The sequence below is a fragment of the Rhinoderma darwinii genome, chromosome 13 (assembly GCF_050947455.1).
Source record: "Rhinoderma darwinii isolate aRhiDar2 chromosome 13, aRhiDar2.hap1, whole genome shotgun sequence".
Classification (NCBI taxonomy): Eukaryota; Metazoa; Chordata; class Amphibia; order Anura; family Rhinodermatidae; genus Rhinoderma; species Rhinoderma darwinii.
This window is the reverse complement of record NC_134699.1, coordinates 20,090,604-20,110,230: the sequence shown is the minus strand read 5'-3', so window position 1 is coordinate 20,110,230 and position 19,627 is coordinate 20,090,604. Positions and strand designations below refer to the sequence as shown.

The 19,627-nt window shown below is 44.7% G+C and overlaps 1 protein-coding gene across 4 annotated transcripts in view; it reads right to left on the bottom strand.

Moving 5' to 3' along the window:
* Positions 1-172: 172 nt before the first annotated feature.
* HAP1 (huntingtin associated protein 1) overlaps positions 173-19,627 on the bottom strand; it is a 31,936-nt gene continuing 12,481 nt past the window's right edge. The window contains exons 4-18 of one of the 4 annotated variants that reach the window (XM_075847060.1): positions 10,968-11,044; positions 10,143-10,259; positions 9,854-9,951; positions 8,747-8,855; positions 8,262-8,340; positions 7,816-7,946; positions 7,568-7,642; positions 7,145-7,282; positions 6,952-7,016; positions 6,520-6,753; positions 6,138-6,436; positions 5,836-6,054; positions 5,140-5,242; positions 4,361-4,452; positions 1,591-1,671 (exon numbers count right to left, since the gene is read on the bottom strand). In XM_075847060.1, coding sequence (XP_075703175.1) covers positions 4,404-4,452; positions 5,140-5,242; positions 5,836-6,054; positions 6,138-6,436; positions 6,520-6,753; positions 6,952-7,016; positions 7,145-7,282; positions 7,568-7,642; positions 7,816-7,946; positions 8,262-8,340; positions 8,747-8,855; positions 9,854-9,951; positions 10,143-10,259; positions 10,968-11,044 — 1,793 coding nt within the window. In that variant the 3' untranslated portion in view covers positions 1,591-1,671; positions 4,361-4,403. Of the gene's footprint in view, positions 1,672-4,360; positions 4,453-5,139; positions 5,243-5,835; positions 6,055-6,137; positions 6,437-6,519; positions 6,754-6,951; positions 7,017-7,144; positions 7,283-7,567; positions 7,643-7,815; positions 7,947-8,261; positions 8,341-8,746; positions 8,856-9,853; positions 9,952-10,142; positions 10,260-10,967; positions 11,045-19,627 lie in introns of all 4 variants that reach the window. The other 3 variants (XM_075847059.1, XR_012851742.1, XM_075847061.1) reach the window with 3 other exon arrangements.

The following is a 19,627-nucleotide window of genomic DNA, read 5'->3' as shown; positions in this document are numbered from 1 at the left end:
GGTGGTATTATGTGGACTCTACATGACACTAATATTTTGTCACTAATGGCAGTATTATGAGGAAGGCCCTGCTTTGCTTCTTCTCAGGTCCCCATTTTCTATATAACCAGTGGGGTTTTTAAGGAGTCCAGAGGGGTAGGACTTTCTTCTTCTGCCTTCCGGACAGACACCGTCTCAGTAAAAACGCTCATTTAATGGATATTATAGCAATTGTTGTCAACCACTGATCCATATACATCTTAAATTTATTAGAGTCGCATCAAATCAGTGCAGAAGAATATTCCATTACCCTAACATTGAAGTCTGTCTGTACAGCACAAGATCTTCAAACATGGGCGTTATCACCAGCCCATGTACGCCAGGGCAGCCCCGTCACAGACCTTGTGTACAGTATAACAGCCATTTATCATCAATCGAGGCATTTTAAAGAATATGTTGCAGATATGAACCCCAATCCAGTCATAGCGACCATATCTTCTAAAATGTGCAGTACTTAGGCTCACTGGTAGATGGAGGTAGAGAGTAAGGTGGTTACTGATCGCATTTCTCATTGGTGAGAACATTAAATTATGTATACAAAAAAATAGAACCTCTGTCCTGTGGAACCAGGATATAGCAAATCATGAAAAAACATGGATTTGGACCCAGTACTAGTACCTTTAAAAAGTAAATAGTCCAGATGTTCAATGTGGTCTTTAAGAAGACCTTCGCCAAGCCTCACTAATTTACAATATACATTCTGCAGTTAAAAAATGAGACATTAATAACATTAAAACTTGAATTCGTACCAGTGAAGAAACCACCGAGATGTCATACAGAAGGAAACAAGTTGGTCAATAGGCCACCGTTATCTGTACGCAATTCCGGAATGGCAAATCGGTGAAGTGCCTTGTAACGCATCACTATGTGGGCAGCTACACGTCTACTTATGTCCTCGTGTCTCTCTTATAATATGCATAGAGGAACGTAAGAAGGTAGGTTTGCATAGCCATCAAGTGCTCATCCCTAAAATCCTTTTGCTTCTACCACCCTATCCTACTGGAAGAACATGCAAGCTAAAAAAAAGTATCAAGAAGGCTCCGTGGTCTCCTCATGCCAGAACATGGTGTCTCTTATAGGACATCCCAAACCGTTGTCAGTGCAAAATGAGGTCTTTAGTATTTTTCGGCTTTTCTATTCAGTAGCGTGATCTGGAATCAGCTTGGAGGCTTCTTGGCTTCTGTTGTCCTTGGAAGAGACACAATACCCCTCTCCACAACCCGATTCAAGCCAAGTCTTCGTAACTGCTCCACCAGGTTTATACTAAAGATGCTTTTCTGGGTTCCACCAGAATCCGGTGGCTTGTTCACTGAAGTACTGTCCACAAGGGATTTTCCAAAGCCGAGACCCCGTAAAGTCCTACCCCAACCCAACTGGAAGAAAGGTGGGTATGCAATGGGTGCAGGTGGCCTAACTTCAGCTTGAGTTGAGGCTTTGCTGCCGGGGTCTGCATTGGCAGATATACCATGTTCTTTTAAGAGGGTAACTAATCCCAAGGGAGTGTTGCGTCCAGAGTTGGGTTGGTCATTCCTTGGTGGGAAAGAGGTCACTACGGGCGTCTCTTTTTGAGTTTCAAGGCTGAAGGAACTCAAGCTCTCAAAGCTGCTACACGAGGGAAGTACTGTGCGAAGACTGAAGGAAGAGAAGAGGAAACCAGGATGAGGAACATAAGAGCTCTACAACATTGTTCATAACCACGTCTCCCCATAAGATGCCATGTATCACCACTTTACTTGAATGATAAATACTCAATTAAATGTAAAAATGTCTAAAACATCTAAAACATTGGAAGCTGTTGTACAATGAACATAGGGATTATCACATCAATGCTTTCAAAGCCGACAAGTCCTGAAGTAATAGAGTAAATGATCCCAGACCAGTGAATAAACACAAGACTTTCCTGTTCCTCCAAGAGGATATGAAGTGGTTAATGAAGCCAAGTGCGGAGGTTAGCGCATGCAAGAAATCAAGGAAATGGTTAAGGGTTAAACAGAGAAAGCTTTTTCTGCCTCTATGACTCAGGGTTCTATTAAAGGAACACTCCAAGGAAAACGGATATTGTGTTATACCTAGTGCAGGGCCTGAGGAGGCGGAGCATGACAAGAATTTGAAGAACCGTTCATGTACAAGTCTTGCCCGCCCCCTCAGGCCCTGTAATAGGCATACATTTTTCCTGGAATGTTCCTTGAACTCCCACAGACCTGTGACTTTTAGAGATCATTCTCCTTGAAGCGCAATGTGTATGAGAAGTTCTCTCAACATGGCTCTTTTGCAGTAAATTGTTTTAATTCTATCATGACCCAACCGTCCCAGACCCAGCGGGACAGTCCTGGATTCCGAGCGATGTTCCACTGTCCTAAATGGCCAGTGGCATGTACCGGGTTTTAACTATCTGCGTCCTCCGAAGCCGTGAGCTCCCTGCTCCATAAGTTTCCCTGTGCCTGCAGCTGCGAACGGCTTGGTGCAGACAGGCACGATGCGGAGACATCATCGCGCCTGCTTGCTCCAAGCCACACACCATACAGACAGCAGAAGACCTGCAGAGGGATCTCCTCCATTTCTCGGGGGAGCTACTCAATTTTATTATTTTTTGGAGGCACTGTGGGGGCCAGCATACTGTGTGGGGACACTGTGGGGGGCCAGCATACAGTGTGGGGACACTGTGGGGGGGCCAGCATACTGTGTGGGGACACTGTGGGGGGCCAGCATACTGTGTGGGGACACTGTGGGGGGGCCAGCATACTGTGTGGGGACACTGTGGGGGGGCCAGCATACTGTGTGGGGACACTGTGGGGGGGCCAGCATACTGTGTGGGGACCAGCATACTGTGTGGGGACCAGCATACTGTGTGGGGACCAGCATACTGTGTGGGGACCAGCATACTGTGTGGGGACCAGCATACTGTGTGGGGACCAGCATACTGTGTGGGGACACTGTGGGGGGGGCCAGCATACTGTGTGGGGACACTGTGGGGGGGGGGCCAGCATACTGTGTGGGGACACTGTGGGGGGGGGCCAGCATACTGTGTGGGGACACTGTGGGGGGGGGCCAGCATACTGTGTGGGGACACTGTGGGGGGGGGCCAGCATACTGTGTGGGGACACTGTGGGGGGGGGCCAGCATACTGTGTGGGGACACTGTGGGGGGGCCAGCATACTGTGTGGGGACACTGTGGGGGGCCAGCATACTGTGTGGGGACACTGTGGGGGGCCAGCATACTGTGTGGGGACACTGTGGGGGGCCAGCATACTGTGTGGGGACACTGTGGGGGGCCAGCATACTGTGTGGGGACACTGTGTGCCATACATAAAGAGCACTATGGGGCCCAAAGAACAGCACTATTACTGTTTGGGGGCACAAGGAGAATTGGGTGTATACGGCCAGAGGTTTGGAAGGGTTAGAGGCGTGGCATAACAAAAAAATAAAATAAATTGTGGCATTAGATGTCTCTCTTTTTGATGGTTAAAAGTTGGGAGGTATGTGCCATTGGGTGCGCTGATCCTCTTCAACTACTGTGGGGCATTTCTGGGGTGGAGATAAGAGTGTCCCAACATCTGGGATTCATTGGCAAGTATACTTACTGAGTGTGTGGGGTTCAGCTCTAAATCGGATGTTACCAGTACATTACTATTCAGATTTGCCATGTCAGACTTTAGAATAGCTGGCAGGCGGCTGTGTGGGTAGCAGTATGGGATTTGGAGCTCTAGGATGTAGCTCCGACCCTTATACTGATATATTATGAAGTTATGATGGACATTCAAAGTTCATTTATAAAACATAGCACATTTGAGGAGATGGAGCCCTATCATTTGTGTGTACACCCCTCGCTTGCCCAATGTCTGAAGCAATGAAACCATTAACACCTATAAAGTAAAGAGTCACACGTTGTGCGTCAGTCACTTCTGGTCAGTCTGGAGCAATCATTGAACCCTGAGGAGGAGTCATACAATTTGCAGTACCCTTTCTCAGGACAACTCAGTGACCAAAAATGTCCCCAGCAAGTATTCCGTGAAAATTTCTTCTTTGATTTGTGTCTATAAGTCAATGGGGGCCGTTGGTAAACATGGTATAAAGGATCCGGCACTGCGCCATGGTTTTTGTTGCAAACAGAAACTATAACGCAGATGTGACCCCAGCCTAAATTACTGATTTTAAACACTACTAGCTGCTATGAGCAAAGCGTCCACAGAGGGTGCCATTTCAAAGTGGTTAGTATATTAAAGGCTGGTCTTCTATAACGTACTGGACAAACACTCCGCCAGATCGGTCTGGTCACTGAGTCACCCTCGAGAGACCTGCAGGCCGCTGCCAACTGGGCTACCTGATGCTTTGCTGTGAAGTCTGACCCTGCACTCAGACGCCTCTCAGAAAGTCAAGCAATGGAAAAGGCGCTTCCACCAGGACTTGAAGTGCCTAAAACCGTGAGGATGGAAAATGGACACATGAGTGGGAGACAGGGAGGACACAGTAAGTGGCATAGGAGGAAATTCAGCAGATGGCAATGCGGCACCCATACACCGGCAGCTGCAAAGTAACAAACAACGCAAAACATCAAGAGGCAAGGGGGGGGGGGGAGGGAGATGTCACAGAATCGAACATATCCCCCAAACTAACTAAAACCTGTAAAGAATAGGTCAAATAAAAATGTGAGCATTGGATATATGGAATGCTAGGATCAGCGGCGGCACAGGAAAGGCAGAGAATTAGAAATCTATGTATATTTTTAGTTTTCCTATTCTTTGCAGGTTTCTGTCTGTATGAAAAAAAAATACAAAAAACTTTGGACAACCCCTTTAAAGTGAAAGGCAAATCAACAGCGCCCTCTGCTGGAGAGGATATTAAAAAATAATGGGTGAAGTAAATGAAGCTGAGCTGTAATACCAGACATAGCCCATGGACAAGAGTGGCGCTGTTTCTGGAATCTAAAAAAAACAAAACAACCTACAACCGGTTTAATAGAATGCGGCCATGTCCTCCACACTACGGTCTATGTCATTACAGTATATTTAGTACTCATGTATGGGAAGAAGAGATATCAATGTAAAGTGATCTGAGACAACAGACAAGTGTAAACCATGGAAGACCTTGAAGAAAACCCACCTGGATGTGACCTGTGTAATGTCCTGCAGAGGGTGCGACATGCGACATGTGGTTATGGTGTACGTTGACGGAGTCTGGGGAAGGTTGTTAGCGGAACGGAACACTGAAACATACAAGGAAGTGATCTAGGTATTACAGACAATGACATACATGATGGGTATCACACAACAACAGGCAGGCTACTTCTAGAGAGACACCTGGAGGGTGAAGGAGTGTATGAGCAAGACTGACCGCCCCGCTCTCCTCTACGATGCGGCATAGAACTCCGATATAACAACTCCTCCATTATTAAAAACCCAGGAGTAGGCAGCTGTACCCTACGTGGCACCTTCGCCAGGGGTCTGGGCCATGCACTGGACATAGGCGGGCTACATGGATCACTGGTGTAAAGCCAAGAGGTCCCAAGTCATGGTAGAGTAAGGAGCTCATTGCTCAAAAACACCCTAAAATACTTTACTGTGGTTTGAAATAGAGGAGGGCTATGGGGTGATGCCATAAAGTGGGTGTCTGACCGCCGAGTCCTCCTCAATGAGAATGGGTGTACTGACACCTCCCATTGCTTATTAAAACCTGGTGGAATCGAGAAGTTTAGAGAGTCCTTATTGAGGTTTCTGAAGAGTTCCAGGGACTCCCAAAGACTTCTGACTGATTCCGGATCTCCTGTAGATTTCCATAGTGGTGCAAAGAAATACTCACTGTTTTTACTGCCTTTATTTTTGGTTGGAGTAGATGTAGCAATGGCTTCAAAAGACATAGGCTCAAGGTCGTCCTCCTCAAAATCATTGATGTTGTAGACATCTTCAACGTCAATGTCTAGTTCCTGGAAGTCTTTGGTTAACACACCAGGCCGGGGGTCCAGAATGCCACCTAAGTTGGGCTTAGCCAACTTCTGCCAGTGCAGGAGGGTTGCCGATCCTAGATATAAACCATACAATATAGACTATATGGAATTGTTGCCCTTTTCAGACACATTGTCATGATCTCGAGAGTCTCCTCACCTTCTATAGGCTTGACGATCTGCAACTTCTCTGGTAGATAAGCCCTTGAACCCAAAGAGAAACTTGAGCTGCCACTGGCCTCAGAAATGCCAGAATAGTTGGTGCCGTTGGATAGGACGCTATCATTGGGGGTGAGGAACCCACTAGATGTGTCACCATGTTGTTGCAGCTTGTGTTCCCTTTGTTCAAAGAGGCTGACAGGAGAGTGAGAATCCTGCTGCGCTGTCAGTCTCTGAAGAGCTGCTGCCAGGTCATGGCCTCCAGGTGTTCCAGGGGTCCCCAACTTTTTCCCTCCAACACTGTAACAATTAGATGAAGGGTTATTAATGGACCATACAATACCGCACTTGGGTTCTTTAAGATTTATCAAATTCTAACTTACATAGGAGATTCTTTGTCTTGTACTGGCAGCAGGGTCTCCTCCTCCTCGAGCACCATGCTGGCACCCTCAGACTCACAGAAGCTCATTGGTGGAGTACCAACACGACTCGGGGCAGCTGACGGTCTCTGAGAAGGAGCACGAGAGCCTGGGACATTCTGAGGGGATGGGCAGCGGGATCGGGTCCTCACCACTTGGTTGGCAGCTTTGACAGTCTCAAACACCCGCTTGTAGCTCCTGCGTGGGTGAAGACATTGGAGGACACTGGTCAGTTGGCTCGCCCTGCTTTCCTTTATAAAAACTACATCATAGATTATAACTTTACTGTAGTCGCAGACATACAATGAAATAAAATTAAGGGTTGCAAGATATTCCTAGTAGTTGTGCAGCGATTTAGGTGAAGGGAATGGATCCCATCATAGGTCAGGGACGTACTTGAGTTCTGAGGAAGCATCAATGCCTTTTCTCATTGTTCCTTCAATCTCCGCCGCTAAGGAATCCTGTAGATATGAAACCTATATTAATGCTGGAGACCCCAAAGTCATGACGTCGTCCCCCGAGAACCGGGAGGACGTCCTGCCACGAGAACCGGGAGGACGTCGTCCAATAGACTGGGTCAACTGCTTACCAAGGGGAAGATGTTCATGGTGCTGTATCTGCTGATGGTGCTGTTGGGCAGGCTTCGGTTTCGTTGGTTCTTTAACTCTTCCTGGGCTTCATGTAACATGTCTTGGCATTCTTTGTTTTTCTCCTGCATATCCTGAAGCTAGAAAAATAGAATCATAATCTTACTATCCAATAATTATCAAAGAGATCATGTATGTTATACTAAATCCTGTATTCCCTATGAAATCGCACATTCTTAGAACTGTGTTTTGTTCCTCTGTTATTCCTCCTGGAAATGGTTGAATACATTAACAACTTGGTGTTAACATTCCTCTTGTCAATAGGATGTGTCTCTACACCATCTGACACTGTTCGCACTGATTGGAGAATGTCATACCATGTAGAAACCAGAAGTCCCATTGATAAGTGGTAGGGTATTCTTTACCTCTGTTTTGCGCAGGCATTCTCGCTCCTTCACTGCAGCCAGATGTTGTTGCAGTTCTTCATTCTCCACTGAGGTCTATAGAGACGATGAAAGAGAATAAATTAGATAAGTTAATGACAGTAAATGTATATTTTACTGTAAGAGTAATAAAGTTTTATTGATGAATGACAACGCTTTATTCTGAGAGGCGCTGTATGATCTCAACTCTAGAATACAGCGACCCATCCGGGTTACTACATCACACTTACACTGCGGCACTTCTTCTGTAGATTTACTATTTGTGCCAGGAGCTGGCTGATCTCCTCCTGCTGCCGGGCCGCATCTTCTCCCCTTCGTGCCAACTCTTCTGCCAGCAATGCCACCTGTCTGCTGGCCTCAGCTAGAAACACAGAGCACAATGGTCTTATACTGCAGCCAAGAAAACAAACACGTTACAAAATCCATAACAGAGCCCCCCCCCCCCCTACCAAGTGCCATTTATAATACTGGTAGATTGGGCTGATATGGTCCAAGAAATGCTTTCAATGAATGTCGCGTCAAGCTATATGCGTGCGTCTGCCCGCAATATACATCTGGCAATAGACCGTACCGCAAACGTTAGATACAACCGAAAACCAAACAGCCGTACGAGAGATGATACGGGGGTCCATAGACAGAAGTGATATTATTACATGCTTATTTCATGAAAACTTACAGAATTGTTCGACACAGTCCAGCATCAGGGACCCTTCCTGCTCCTCATAATCATTGGTGGCTTCAAGTATATGATCGGCCTAACAGGAGGGAAGCAAACCACATGTGAGACACCATACAGGGCACCTACACCATATATACTTTATCTCCTCCAAGTGGCCGACACCATGTATAGCACCTCCAGGTAGTCAAGACCATACAGAGCACCTTCAGGCAGCCATCATCATACATAGATCCTACAGCCCCTGATACCATGCATAGACCTCCAGGTGGCCGACACCATATATAGCACAGTCACGGTGGGCAGCCAACACCGCGCATAGAACCCTCAGGTGGCAGACCCCATATATAGCACCTTCAGGCTGTCGATACCATGTATAGCACCAACAGGATCATAGAAATCTCACGTGGCAGACACCATATATAGCACCTTCAGGCTGTCGATACCACGTATAGCACCAACAGGATCACTACCATACAGCTCACCTCACTGCGCATCTTCTGGTTCTCATTTTCTAAGTTCTTCAGCTTCTGCTCCAGGGTGTCCAGCTGAATGCTTTGTTGAAGACAGAAGGAAGACTGATTCCTGCGCAACCTAACAACGAAAGCAAAGACGTCAACAAAAAGACGGATATACGGGAAGGTTATTTTTTCAACAAATTTGTGTTTGTCAGACCGTTCGATACAATATGGACAAAAGTATTGGGACACCTCTTAATCATTGAATTCAGGCGTTTCATTCAGTTCCATTACCACAGGTGTATAAAATCCATGCGGTCGCCCTTACAATCATTTGTGATAGAATGGGTCATTGTGAAGGTATCACTGACTTCCAGCGCGGTCCTGTAATAAGACGCCACTGGTGTAACAAGTCAGTTCATGAAATTTCACCCCTCCTAGATATTCCACCATCACCTGTGACTGATATTATTGTAAAGTGGAAGGAACCGCAGCAACTCAGCCACGAGGAGGAGACCACGTAAAGTTATAGAGCGGGGTCGCCGAGTGCTGAGGCGCATAGTACATAAAAGTCGCCAACGCTCTGCTGACTCAACAACTGCAGAGTACAGACCTCTAGTATTAACATCAGCAGAAAAACTGTGTCCCGGGAGCTTTATATCATGGGTTTCCATTGCCGGGCAGCTGCATGCCAGCCTTACGTGACCAAGCAGCGGATGGAATGGTGTAAATCACGTCGCCACTGGACTCTGGAGCAGGGGAAACCTCTTCTGTGGAGTCTGGGTTTCGCGATTTCCAGGAGAAGGTTACCTGCCTGACTGCATTGTGTGTAAAGTTTGGTTGAGGAGGGATAATGATATGGGGGTGTTATTCAGGGGTGGGCCTAGGCCCCGTAGTTTCAGTGAAGGGAAATCTTCAGCATACCAAGACATTTTGGACAATTTTTTGCTTCCATCTTTGTGGGAACAGTTTGGGGTTCGGTTCTTTTCGCTTCCAGAATGACTGCGCCCCAGTGCACAAGGTCCATAAAGACATGGCTGGTTGGTTGGTTGGCGAGGAAGAACTTGACTGGCCGCACCGAGTCCTGACCTCAAAAATTATGGTTTTAGTAGAAATGAACAGAAATCTACTTACGGAGTAGCAGTTGCAGACACGGGCTCGCTGTGTGAGTTGCTGGTGTACAGTTGGAGTAAATCTTCCCGCATTGAGATGTCGTGTCGCAGCTGAAAGACCTGAAGATGCGTTCAGAATTACAAGCTATAACCGGACCGATGTAACATTTGTTGGGATATTTTAGACAATCTTTAGGGAGACTCTCGGTTTAGGTAGAGGGGGTTGTATGATATTAGAACACATGGCTGCTTTCTTACGTGCCCCTCTTGTTCGTGGCCGGTTAGTTCTGGCAGGAATTTTCCCCTCTTACCTCCTCTTTGGCAGCCTCTAGCTGTTCCTCCAGAAACTCGTTCCTTGCTGTCAGTTCTAGATTCTGCTTTAAAAGAGACTGTCCAATGCGGGCGGCCAGCTCCAGGTCTCGCTCTTTCTAAAAAAATTATCCACAAGACAATTTTAAAAATGTGGCCAAAAAAAATTAAATGCTCATAAAAGCCAGGATTTTAGAAGATGTCTTAATAGAGCAATGCAAGTGGTGCCCCCCAAAGTTTCCCTCTAAAGGTCCAAATTGTTGCCTGATTTCAGGGATCATCTGATAACGCAATTCCCTGGATTTATTCTACTCACTTGCAAACACAGATCTCGGATGATGGGAGCGATTGTCAAAATAATAAACTGAGGAATTGCTACTGATCAGCACCACACATATCATAGACAGGTACTGCTAAGGTGAATAATAACTGAATAACTCTATATGCAGTGAGCTCCCCCTAGTGGTGGGGGCAGGCAGCCAGAATTTTATCATTTAGGAGAGAAGGGGATTTGAAGCTACGACCGCTATCCTATCATGATATATTATGAAATTATGGTGGACAATACCTTTAATAAAGGTGTAATACATTGGTCTAATGTTTCGGTGAGGCTCATTCTGAGTTCTGCTCTGGGGCCTTATTCATTTTTGTGCAGCCTATTCCCTCATTACTCAACAGCCCTGTAATCTAGAATATTTGATAATCTGGCACCTGTCAAGACCTATGAATACCAGATAAAATCTGAATCTAAGGATTGTTATAGGGATCAGGTTACAATTAGGATAAAATCATGACGCCTCCATGTGGTCTCGAGGTTACATTTTTACCTCCTCCAGCAGACTGGTCACTGCGTCTATGTCCCGATAGGTCTTGGTCACTCTGCCCACGCGCTCAGAACACAGGACTGCAAAATAAGGTGAAAAATAACCTTTATAACATGAAATAAAATATTTTACGGTCTTAGTTTCAAATGCATCAAGGATGAGGTCCAGATAATGATTTTGGTGACTATTATAAATAACTTATTCAACCTAGTGTTGATCTAGGATTTATGCGACCCTGTAAATGGCCAAAATATGTAATATGAGCCTTCCCTGAATCTACCATTATATTCAGTACAGAATACAAATAGTATCAATGTAAAGAAACTGGAAGGCAAACAATGGCGCTCTCTCTCTCGAGCTAAAATATAGACTCAAGATGAACAAAATGAATTGTCCTCCCCCATATTATTGGAATATTCCATTCCTGGATTAATTAAGCAGCCTAGTCATGGGCCCTACCATAACCTTGGTGCAGGGAGGGGAAATCGTGTCATTTGGCGTAGACACTAATTGGCGATAATTGGGTAAACACTAGCCACGCATTCCAGACAGTCGCGAGTAATGGGGTCAGCATTTCTTTAACCCTTTGTAAACAAAGTTGTCGCCATCTTTTATGAACACTTGTCCCAGATTGTGACTATAGGATAGTGTTTATTTCTACAAGCAGTCGTGACGCTACATCTTCAAACACGTCTAGCTAGATGCTGGGAGTTGTAGTTTCACGATAGCTGGAGTCTCAGGTTTCCGAGCACTGATTTATGCTCGGGTGTTGCTTCCTATAGAATATACATTGCCTGGGGCCACACATCAACGGTCTGCAGATCTATATGTTCTTGTCTAGGGGAAGGAAGAGTCTTTGATTGTGTGTTATTAAGAAACTAGAAGGTGGATCACAGACGATCAGATCGCCCCTCCAATACCGCTGATCAGTAAGGGCACTTTTGCATTTTTGAGCATGGTCGTCTTGCATTACCCATTATGTAACCATATACAGTGGTGTGTACCATTAAAGACTGACAAAACCCGTTCCCATTAGTCAGAGTCAACAGTTTTAGTACCATAGACATAATTATTGCAAACCATTATCAGATATATAACGTTCCTAACAATAAATATAAAACTGGTTCTCTGGGACTCCTAAGGATATGCCATCAATGTTTAAATCCTGGAGAACCCCCGTAAGTCTAGGACAAGCTTTCAACTTTTTATCACCATGTAATTTTTAGGTCCCATATTCTGTGCAGATATAATCAAAGCGGACAGGGGAGCATAGACAAATCTCAGTTAACTGCAGCCACCACTAGGGGGAGCTTTCTGCTTACGGTTTTATCAATGTCTACACAGCATGCTCCTCAGCTCCCTCTAGTGGTGGCTGTAGATAGATGGAATGTTACAACTCTAGGGGTTATATCAGAAAAACAGAGCTCGAACCGCAATAAAGATATATAATAAAATTGACCCGCACACAATTTTGGATCTATTTAGAGAAAAATTTAACGGTTGCAGACTGAAATTCCTAATGCTAGCCAAAGACTATGGGGATATTATCCCGAATCAGACCAACGGAGCAGAAAAAATAAAGCAGAATTTTTTTTGAAGATCCTCCGATAAATGTTCAATCACATTTTAATTGAATGGCTTTGTATCATAGAAATAATAATTATTTCTAGTGATATTAGCGTAAATACTAACCTGCGATCCATAGACGCATATCGAATTGTATCGGGATGCATCTTTGTCGTGACTGGTTATGATTGGATCGGCTTTACTAGCCGGTTGCCAAAAGAGAATACAAACTGCATTCCAATTTTACTACCCCGAGTATTGAAGACCTGTGACATGTGCAGTGAAAGCTGGAACTTGTACAAGCTTCCCCAAGTCCTGGGAGGAAGGCGCAAAAACATAGTTCTACTCAAAGCCAAAAAACATCAGGAGGCCACAAGGATCTGCAATAAATCATCTGCACCGGACAAGGAAGACTTCCCAGGCCACCCATACACCAGGGATGTATAGACCATACTATCTGAGGTCTTCAGACCACCAGCAGACAGCGGTGGTTCTTCTCACCCTGACACTTCAGAGATCTAAGGAAAACAAGTGTCTCCAATCTGAAGAAGACATCTCCACCATTAATGATTTACTCCAAGAGCTTTGTCAGCATGCAAAAAGTGTGGAAGCCTAGAGCGAAGATCTGACAATCTAATTTACCGAAGACCATTATCTTTCATCTACACTTGAGCGTTGGGTCTTACCTTCCAGGTCATCTGCCATGGAGTCCAAATCAATTTCGTAAAGAAGATTTCCATTGCATTCATTCTCATTTGCAAGATGGCAAGACTGTTCCCAGAACTCCATTACAGCTGGCAGACTAGTGGTGGAAAGTATCTGCACCCTTCTGGCAAGTGCAATTCAATGGGGAACGTGAACCCCTACAGGAACTTTGCTGGGAATTTTGGAGAACAGGCAGCTCCCAGCACAGTGCCCGGTCATATCCTGATGTGCCCAGTCTGCAGGCATCAGAGGAGGTGGCAATGAGTGGCACTCTGCAAAGTACTATGTCCAGTGTGTGAAGTTGTGGAGCTCGCCCTGGTCTAGTCATGTACAAGCCTATGCTCCGGTGTATATATTCACCTGGCTGGGCCGTCCTACTCCCCTGACAAGAGGGTGGGACAAGATGGCAAAACAAAACACTGTCCACTCCGCATTAAAATACCAGGCTCCTTTCAGATGGTAATAAGTAAGAGTCCCACCCCCTTCACTCCTATGGGAAAAACACCTCGGTGGTCTTCTGCATTGTGATTATGGATAAAACCAATGTAAGTAGATCCCCCTTTTTCCCTTTTGAGACATGGTATATTCCAAGCGCTGAAAATCTCACACTCCACCTGCTCTTATCTCTAAGCCATAAACATCGGAATAGAATACAACAACAAAGTGTACAAGAACACGTCCACAAAACGTCACATACATGAAGCAAAAATAAGACACAAAGCAAACTGCAGCAAAGTGACAATCTGCAGATTTTATGCCCAACGGGAGGTGGATAATAAAGAGAATTCATAGTCAATTGATCACAACAAAGAATATATTAAAAAAAACAACTAAAAAACACAAAGCAACAAAACTGCTACACATGGCTGCAGGAATCTCTCTAGGATCTCGTCACACCATAAGTCTCCACACCCCGTGATGGTACGTGTAGGCATACCTTACCTTTCTGCGTTGAATAGCGTAACCTACTGCGCTTTCCTATATAGAGGCATACAGTAAAAAAAAAAACAAATTAAAAAAAAACAAACAAAGAGTAGTGGTTTTTTTTTTTGTTTTTTTTTTTACAATGCGTTCCTATGGCTATACAGTAAAACATTTTTTATACAGCAAACATTTTTTAAAAAAGAAGCACGGCGCTCCATAGCATAAAACCTTACAGTCAAAAGAAAAAAGTGAGGTGGCGGTACCAACATGCAAACTGCCTACCGGGTGTAGTAATTGTGCAACACGAGCCCAAAACCGTGAAGGGTTCAGGATAAAGTCAATGTCGTGCGCTGCTGCTGCTCCACCTGTGAACGGGATTTGTATCTGAAGAACATCTAGAAATGCCAGGAGAGGTCCAAATTTCAGGTATGCCGGACGCTGAAGGATTGAGCCACGAGACCGAATTATTTAAAGGGAACCGATCCGTAGGTTTTCAGCCACTAGCCTAACAGTAGGTCTTTATGCAGGTTCCAAATCTGCCTATACCAAAAATGGCTCGGTAAGTTGTATCTTACTTTACTATCTACTCCCGCAATGGCCGGTTTTGAACACTAAACCCCAGCTGCATTACTACCGGATGGGGGTTTAGTGGCTCCAAAACTAGCGATAGGTTCCCTTTAAGATCCTCCTCCTGCAGCGCCCAGAAAACACTCGTACCTCTCCTGGTATGGCAATACAGTGACATACATCACATCCTTCTGTCGGAGGTAGACATAGGGAAATACTTCCAACAGACAAAAAAGCAAAGTGTAAACAGAGCCTTACACCACTGGTTAATGTACAGTAGGAGGTCTGAGGACGACCATGTACAATTCAATAGCCTTTTTTACATACCAAGGATCAAAATCGCATGACTAAAAATGATCCGGCTGATACATGCATGTTTATTGACGCGTGGGATAAGTGGCTGCCAGACACTATTAATGCCGCTCATCTCACGGGGAAGAAAGGCATACTGAAAAACATCATAATTGAAGCTGGTTTCTCCTGACAATGGGACTTCCCCTATACATAGCCGTAGGATCTGCATATATATGGCTAGTTTATACTGCATGATTCTGCTCAGGGGCGCAGATATCGGGGTGCATTGGTTGCAGTCACACTCAGGGGGCCCAAAAGACCCTCTGCCTCATAATTAGACACCAGTATTATAAATGGCACATGTTAGGTTGGGGGCCTCGTTACCGATTCTGCACTGGGGCCCAGAAGTTACGTCTCCGATTCTGCTACAAAGAATGAGAAAAATAAATTTGAAGCTTGTCCCACAAACGCTGCATTTGATGGCACAGATAAGGATCAGTTGTAAACATGGATTATGTGAGCACACAAAGGTTATTGCAAGGAGTGTTAAAGGGGAATAAATTTGCAATGTAGGGGTTAATACGCGAGAACCTGCAGAGCAAAAACGGTGTCTCCGGGATCTGATGGGGGAGAGCAAGGTTTACGAGTTTATGGCATGAGCCAGGGGGAACGATCACAATAAATCCCACGACCCTAATAGTTGGCTATATGCCCAAGGACGTAGTTCATATGGATCGAATATAAAAATAGGATTTCCGTGCACCACCGTATGGTTCTCCATGCTGGGAGTGGTAGTTCATAACAGCTGGAGAGCCACGCGTTTGAGACCACTAATGCGGGATTCATGTACAGACCAGGGATTAATATGGACCCAGGGGGACCTAGTGTGTCGCCGAATTTCCTGCCTTCTCAAATCTCTTCCCGAGGCGCTGTGTATTACACGTCACACTGATGTATGGAGCAGGACGGCTAGAACTATATATACCAAAAGCTCTACATGAGAGGGCTCTGAAGGAGAAGACTAACTCTGTACAGTCCATCAAATGGACAAAACATGGAGAGCCCTTCAGGGGGTAATGAAGCCATTTTCCAACCAAATGTGACAGCAACCAAACTAATATCCAGCGTAAACCCAGGAAAGCTCAAGCTACAACATACTTCATGCCTCAGTGATAATCATAAAAATCTCCCCCTTTAATAGCAGAGCACATTCTACAAGACCCCTGTTAAGGAGTCGGCTAATATCTATATGATGGAAGTCCACAACTCAACACCAAAGCTCTTGATTTCACCACGGATCATAGATTGGAATCCATAATTCACATTGGAGAAGGTATTGCTTTATTGTAGATGCTGGTATAGGAACCGCTCGTACTACTAATGCCCATGATGGATCTGCAGGACCATCCATGATGGATGAAGAGGAGCCTGTACGTCTTTCTCCAAACAGCTGCTGGATCAGAACAGGCCCAAACCTTATATTTTCTAAGAAAAAAAGGGAAATCTCCATATTTCGACCCAACACTGGACCAGGTCAAAATGTTTGTTGATGTTTGGCCAAGCTTCGGACTGTATGACAAGGATACCAAGGTTCTGGTCTAAGAAATATTTACGTCAGGCAGTATCTGGAATTCTCATTCCATTATAACTTCCAGGAGCTTATGCGCTATGGTGAGAAGACCTGAATGCAAGTTCTCACATGAGCTTTCTACCCAACTAAGTACCTTCACGGCCAACTGAATTGAAGATTGTAATACCGAATGATCAGTTGAGGACCGATGAGTCTGCACAGTGTCATTTAGGGGAGTAATCTACATGGGTAGGAGTGAACACCCACGCCACCTGTGATAAAGGGAATTGAAGGAGTTCGGGTTCTTCGCTCCAAGCCGAGCACATTGTGTCTTACCTGCATCTGGTGCTTGAGGACCATGGATGCAACATGTAATATAGATGTGAAATGGCTGAATAGAGGAGGACTTTTATTTACGGAGGAGATTTTGGGATGTATGCACCTTATCCAGAGAGGACCCCTAAAAGGCTGAATGGTCGTACCCGCAGAACAATATCCACATTACTTCTAATTGGAAAACTTGATATGGTCTTCGGATAGCTCCTCAAGGTTTTAGCTCTTATATCGGATACCATCAATAACACCACAAGGGCAGGGCATTTTGGAAAAGTTTGTAAGCACACACCTGTAGTATCACTAGAACATGGGTTGGATGGATGCCCTGACTTCTAAGGAAGTGTGACTGATAAAGTGCCGTGTGCAAGTTTCCACAAAGTTACGGACATGGTCCAATGACGCGTTTCTGTGGATAGCCACTACTGCGGACGATGTCTACCCAATCAAACCTTCAACGTGTTAACAACTGGCCGCCAGGAGCGGGCGCACCATGGGACGTAACAAAAGTGGGTGCAGAGGTTGCAGCTGCACATGGGCCCAGGTGTCTGAGGGGCCCTCTAAAGGTTTGGGGACCCGGTTATAGATTCGGATTGTGGCCCAAGCTTCAAGTTAGACCCTTGCACTAAAGCCAAAGAAGATCTACACCAACCATATACACAACTTGAAAACGACAGCCTAGGATTTGAAGTGGATATACCATCTAGAACACCAATTTTGGTTGGAAACGTCTTCAAGGTCATAGTCCAGTATAGTGGCACGCGAAAATCCAGAAGTTCTGATAATCCGGCATGATTCCAGTTACGAACTGCAACATAATTTGAAAGCAGGAGACGGCACGGAGAACCAATTGGAAGAAAACCAGATAAATAAGTGTGGAAGAGAAGAAGTGAGCAGTGGTCCCGTGAAGGAGAAGCCTGGATTATAAATGAGGAGATCAAGCAACAGGACAACGCAACCCAATCTATTCTAATGCAAATGTGGACATATGAAATTCTCCCATGATGGATGGGCAGCAGGCAATGTTTTTGTGTTCCTACCGAAAACATTCTGGGAAGATTTTAGAAGGTCCCAGAGGAGGAAGAGAATCGGGACAATGATATAAGGATGAGGATGAAGTCCTATTGATATGCAAGTGGAATACACCATGAACTCTACGGATCCAACTATTAGCCATCCAACTAGTGGTTTCCAGCCTGTGACTCTTCAGCTGATGGCTGTCAGGGCATGATAGGAGTTGTAGTCTTCAGACGTTCCAGCAAGTTACTAAATGAACCCAAGGTCCATCTAGCCTCCCATGCAGTTCTCATGATATTGAAGCCATCTTACATGTCCTTGCTGCATGGAAACAAGGAATTACTACAAAATCGAGATTTAACCGAAAGTGTTAAGTCTGGGAAAACATTTGGAAAGAATATTGCAATATGGAACATATACTACAAGAAATGTACAGCCCCACCCTACTACGCAGTCACATTATAATAGACAGTTCTCCATTATATTTTCAGCAAGCGATACCAAAAAAGGAGGACATTCAAAACATTTTCATGATTAATCAGCCTCTAGGTGGAGCTGCTCCATAATTTTGCTGTAGGCGTCATGGACATGGCTAAGCTGTGTACAAAAGAGCATGGAGTCAGACTGGAAATCCACTTTTGCGGAGTCGTAGGCCCTTTGTGTGCCACCTTTGTACAGCATGCAAAGAAAAATGACACATATATATATATATATATATGTATATATAGTGTGTGTATATACATGATAGATATATTTATTTTTTTGGTTGTTTATTTATATACACACATACTTCTGAGGGTATGGATCTGTATACATTTAGGAGCTATTGACACCACAGTATTATATTTAGTCTGGAGCCGGATACTTTGCTCACATTGTGATACATGAAGACACTAGGTTGGCAGGGTCTAGTACCCGTCTCCTGCTGATCAGGGCAGCTGGTGCTATCTGCCATGTGTCATTAGCATGATGGCCGTGTTTACCAGGCTGCGTGAGGAGGGTAAGAGACCTCGAGGGCTAGAAGTGAATTACTGCTCTGACATAAACCATGTGAACAGTGATGACGGACAGATGCACGGCCCAAACCTCAGCTCCATCTGCAGTAATATCCCCGGACCCAGATCATCCCTGACCTCGTTTTATTAGAGGAGCAGATTGTGTACCTCGTAGGGATCTATACATTCCTTGGTCTGTAATATGTAGAGGCCACAACACACAACACATATAGAACACTACACAAATATAAAACACTCCTATATAGTGTAACACATACTATATAATACAGACCAAACACATAAAAGCAACACACAGATATATAACACTACACAAATACAACACATATAGAACACTACACAAATACAACACTGACCAAACACACCCATACTATATAAATACTGACCAAACACACAAAAGCAGCACATATATATATATATCTATAAACACTACACAAATACAATATAAATAACACTACACAACCACAACACATATAGAACACTACACAAATAGAACACTTCCATATACTGTAACATATACTATATAATACTGACCAAACACATAAAAAGTAACACATACATATATAAACACTACACAAATACAACACTGACCAAACACACCCATATACTGTAACATATACTATAGAATACTGACCAAACACAACTACAACACATATAGAACACTACACAAATAT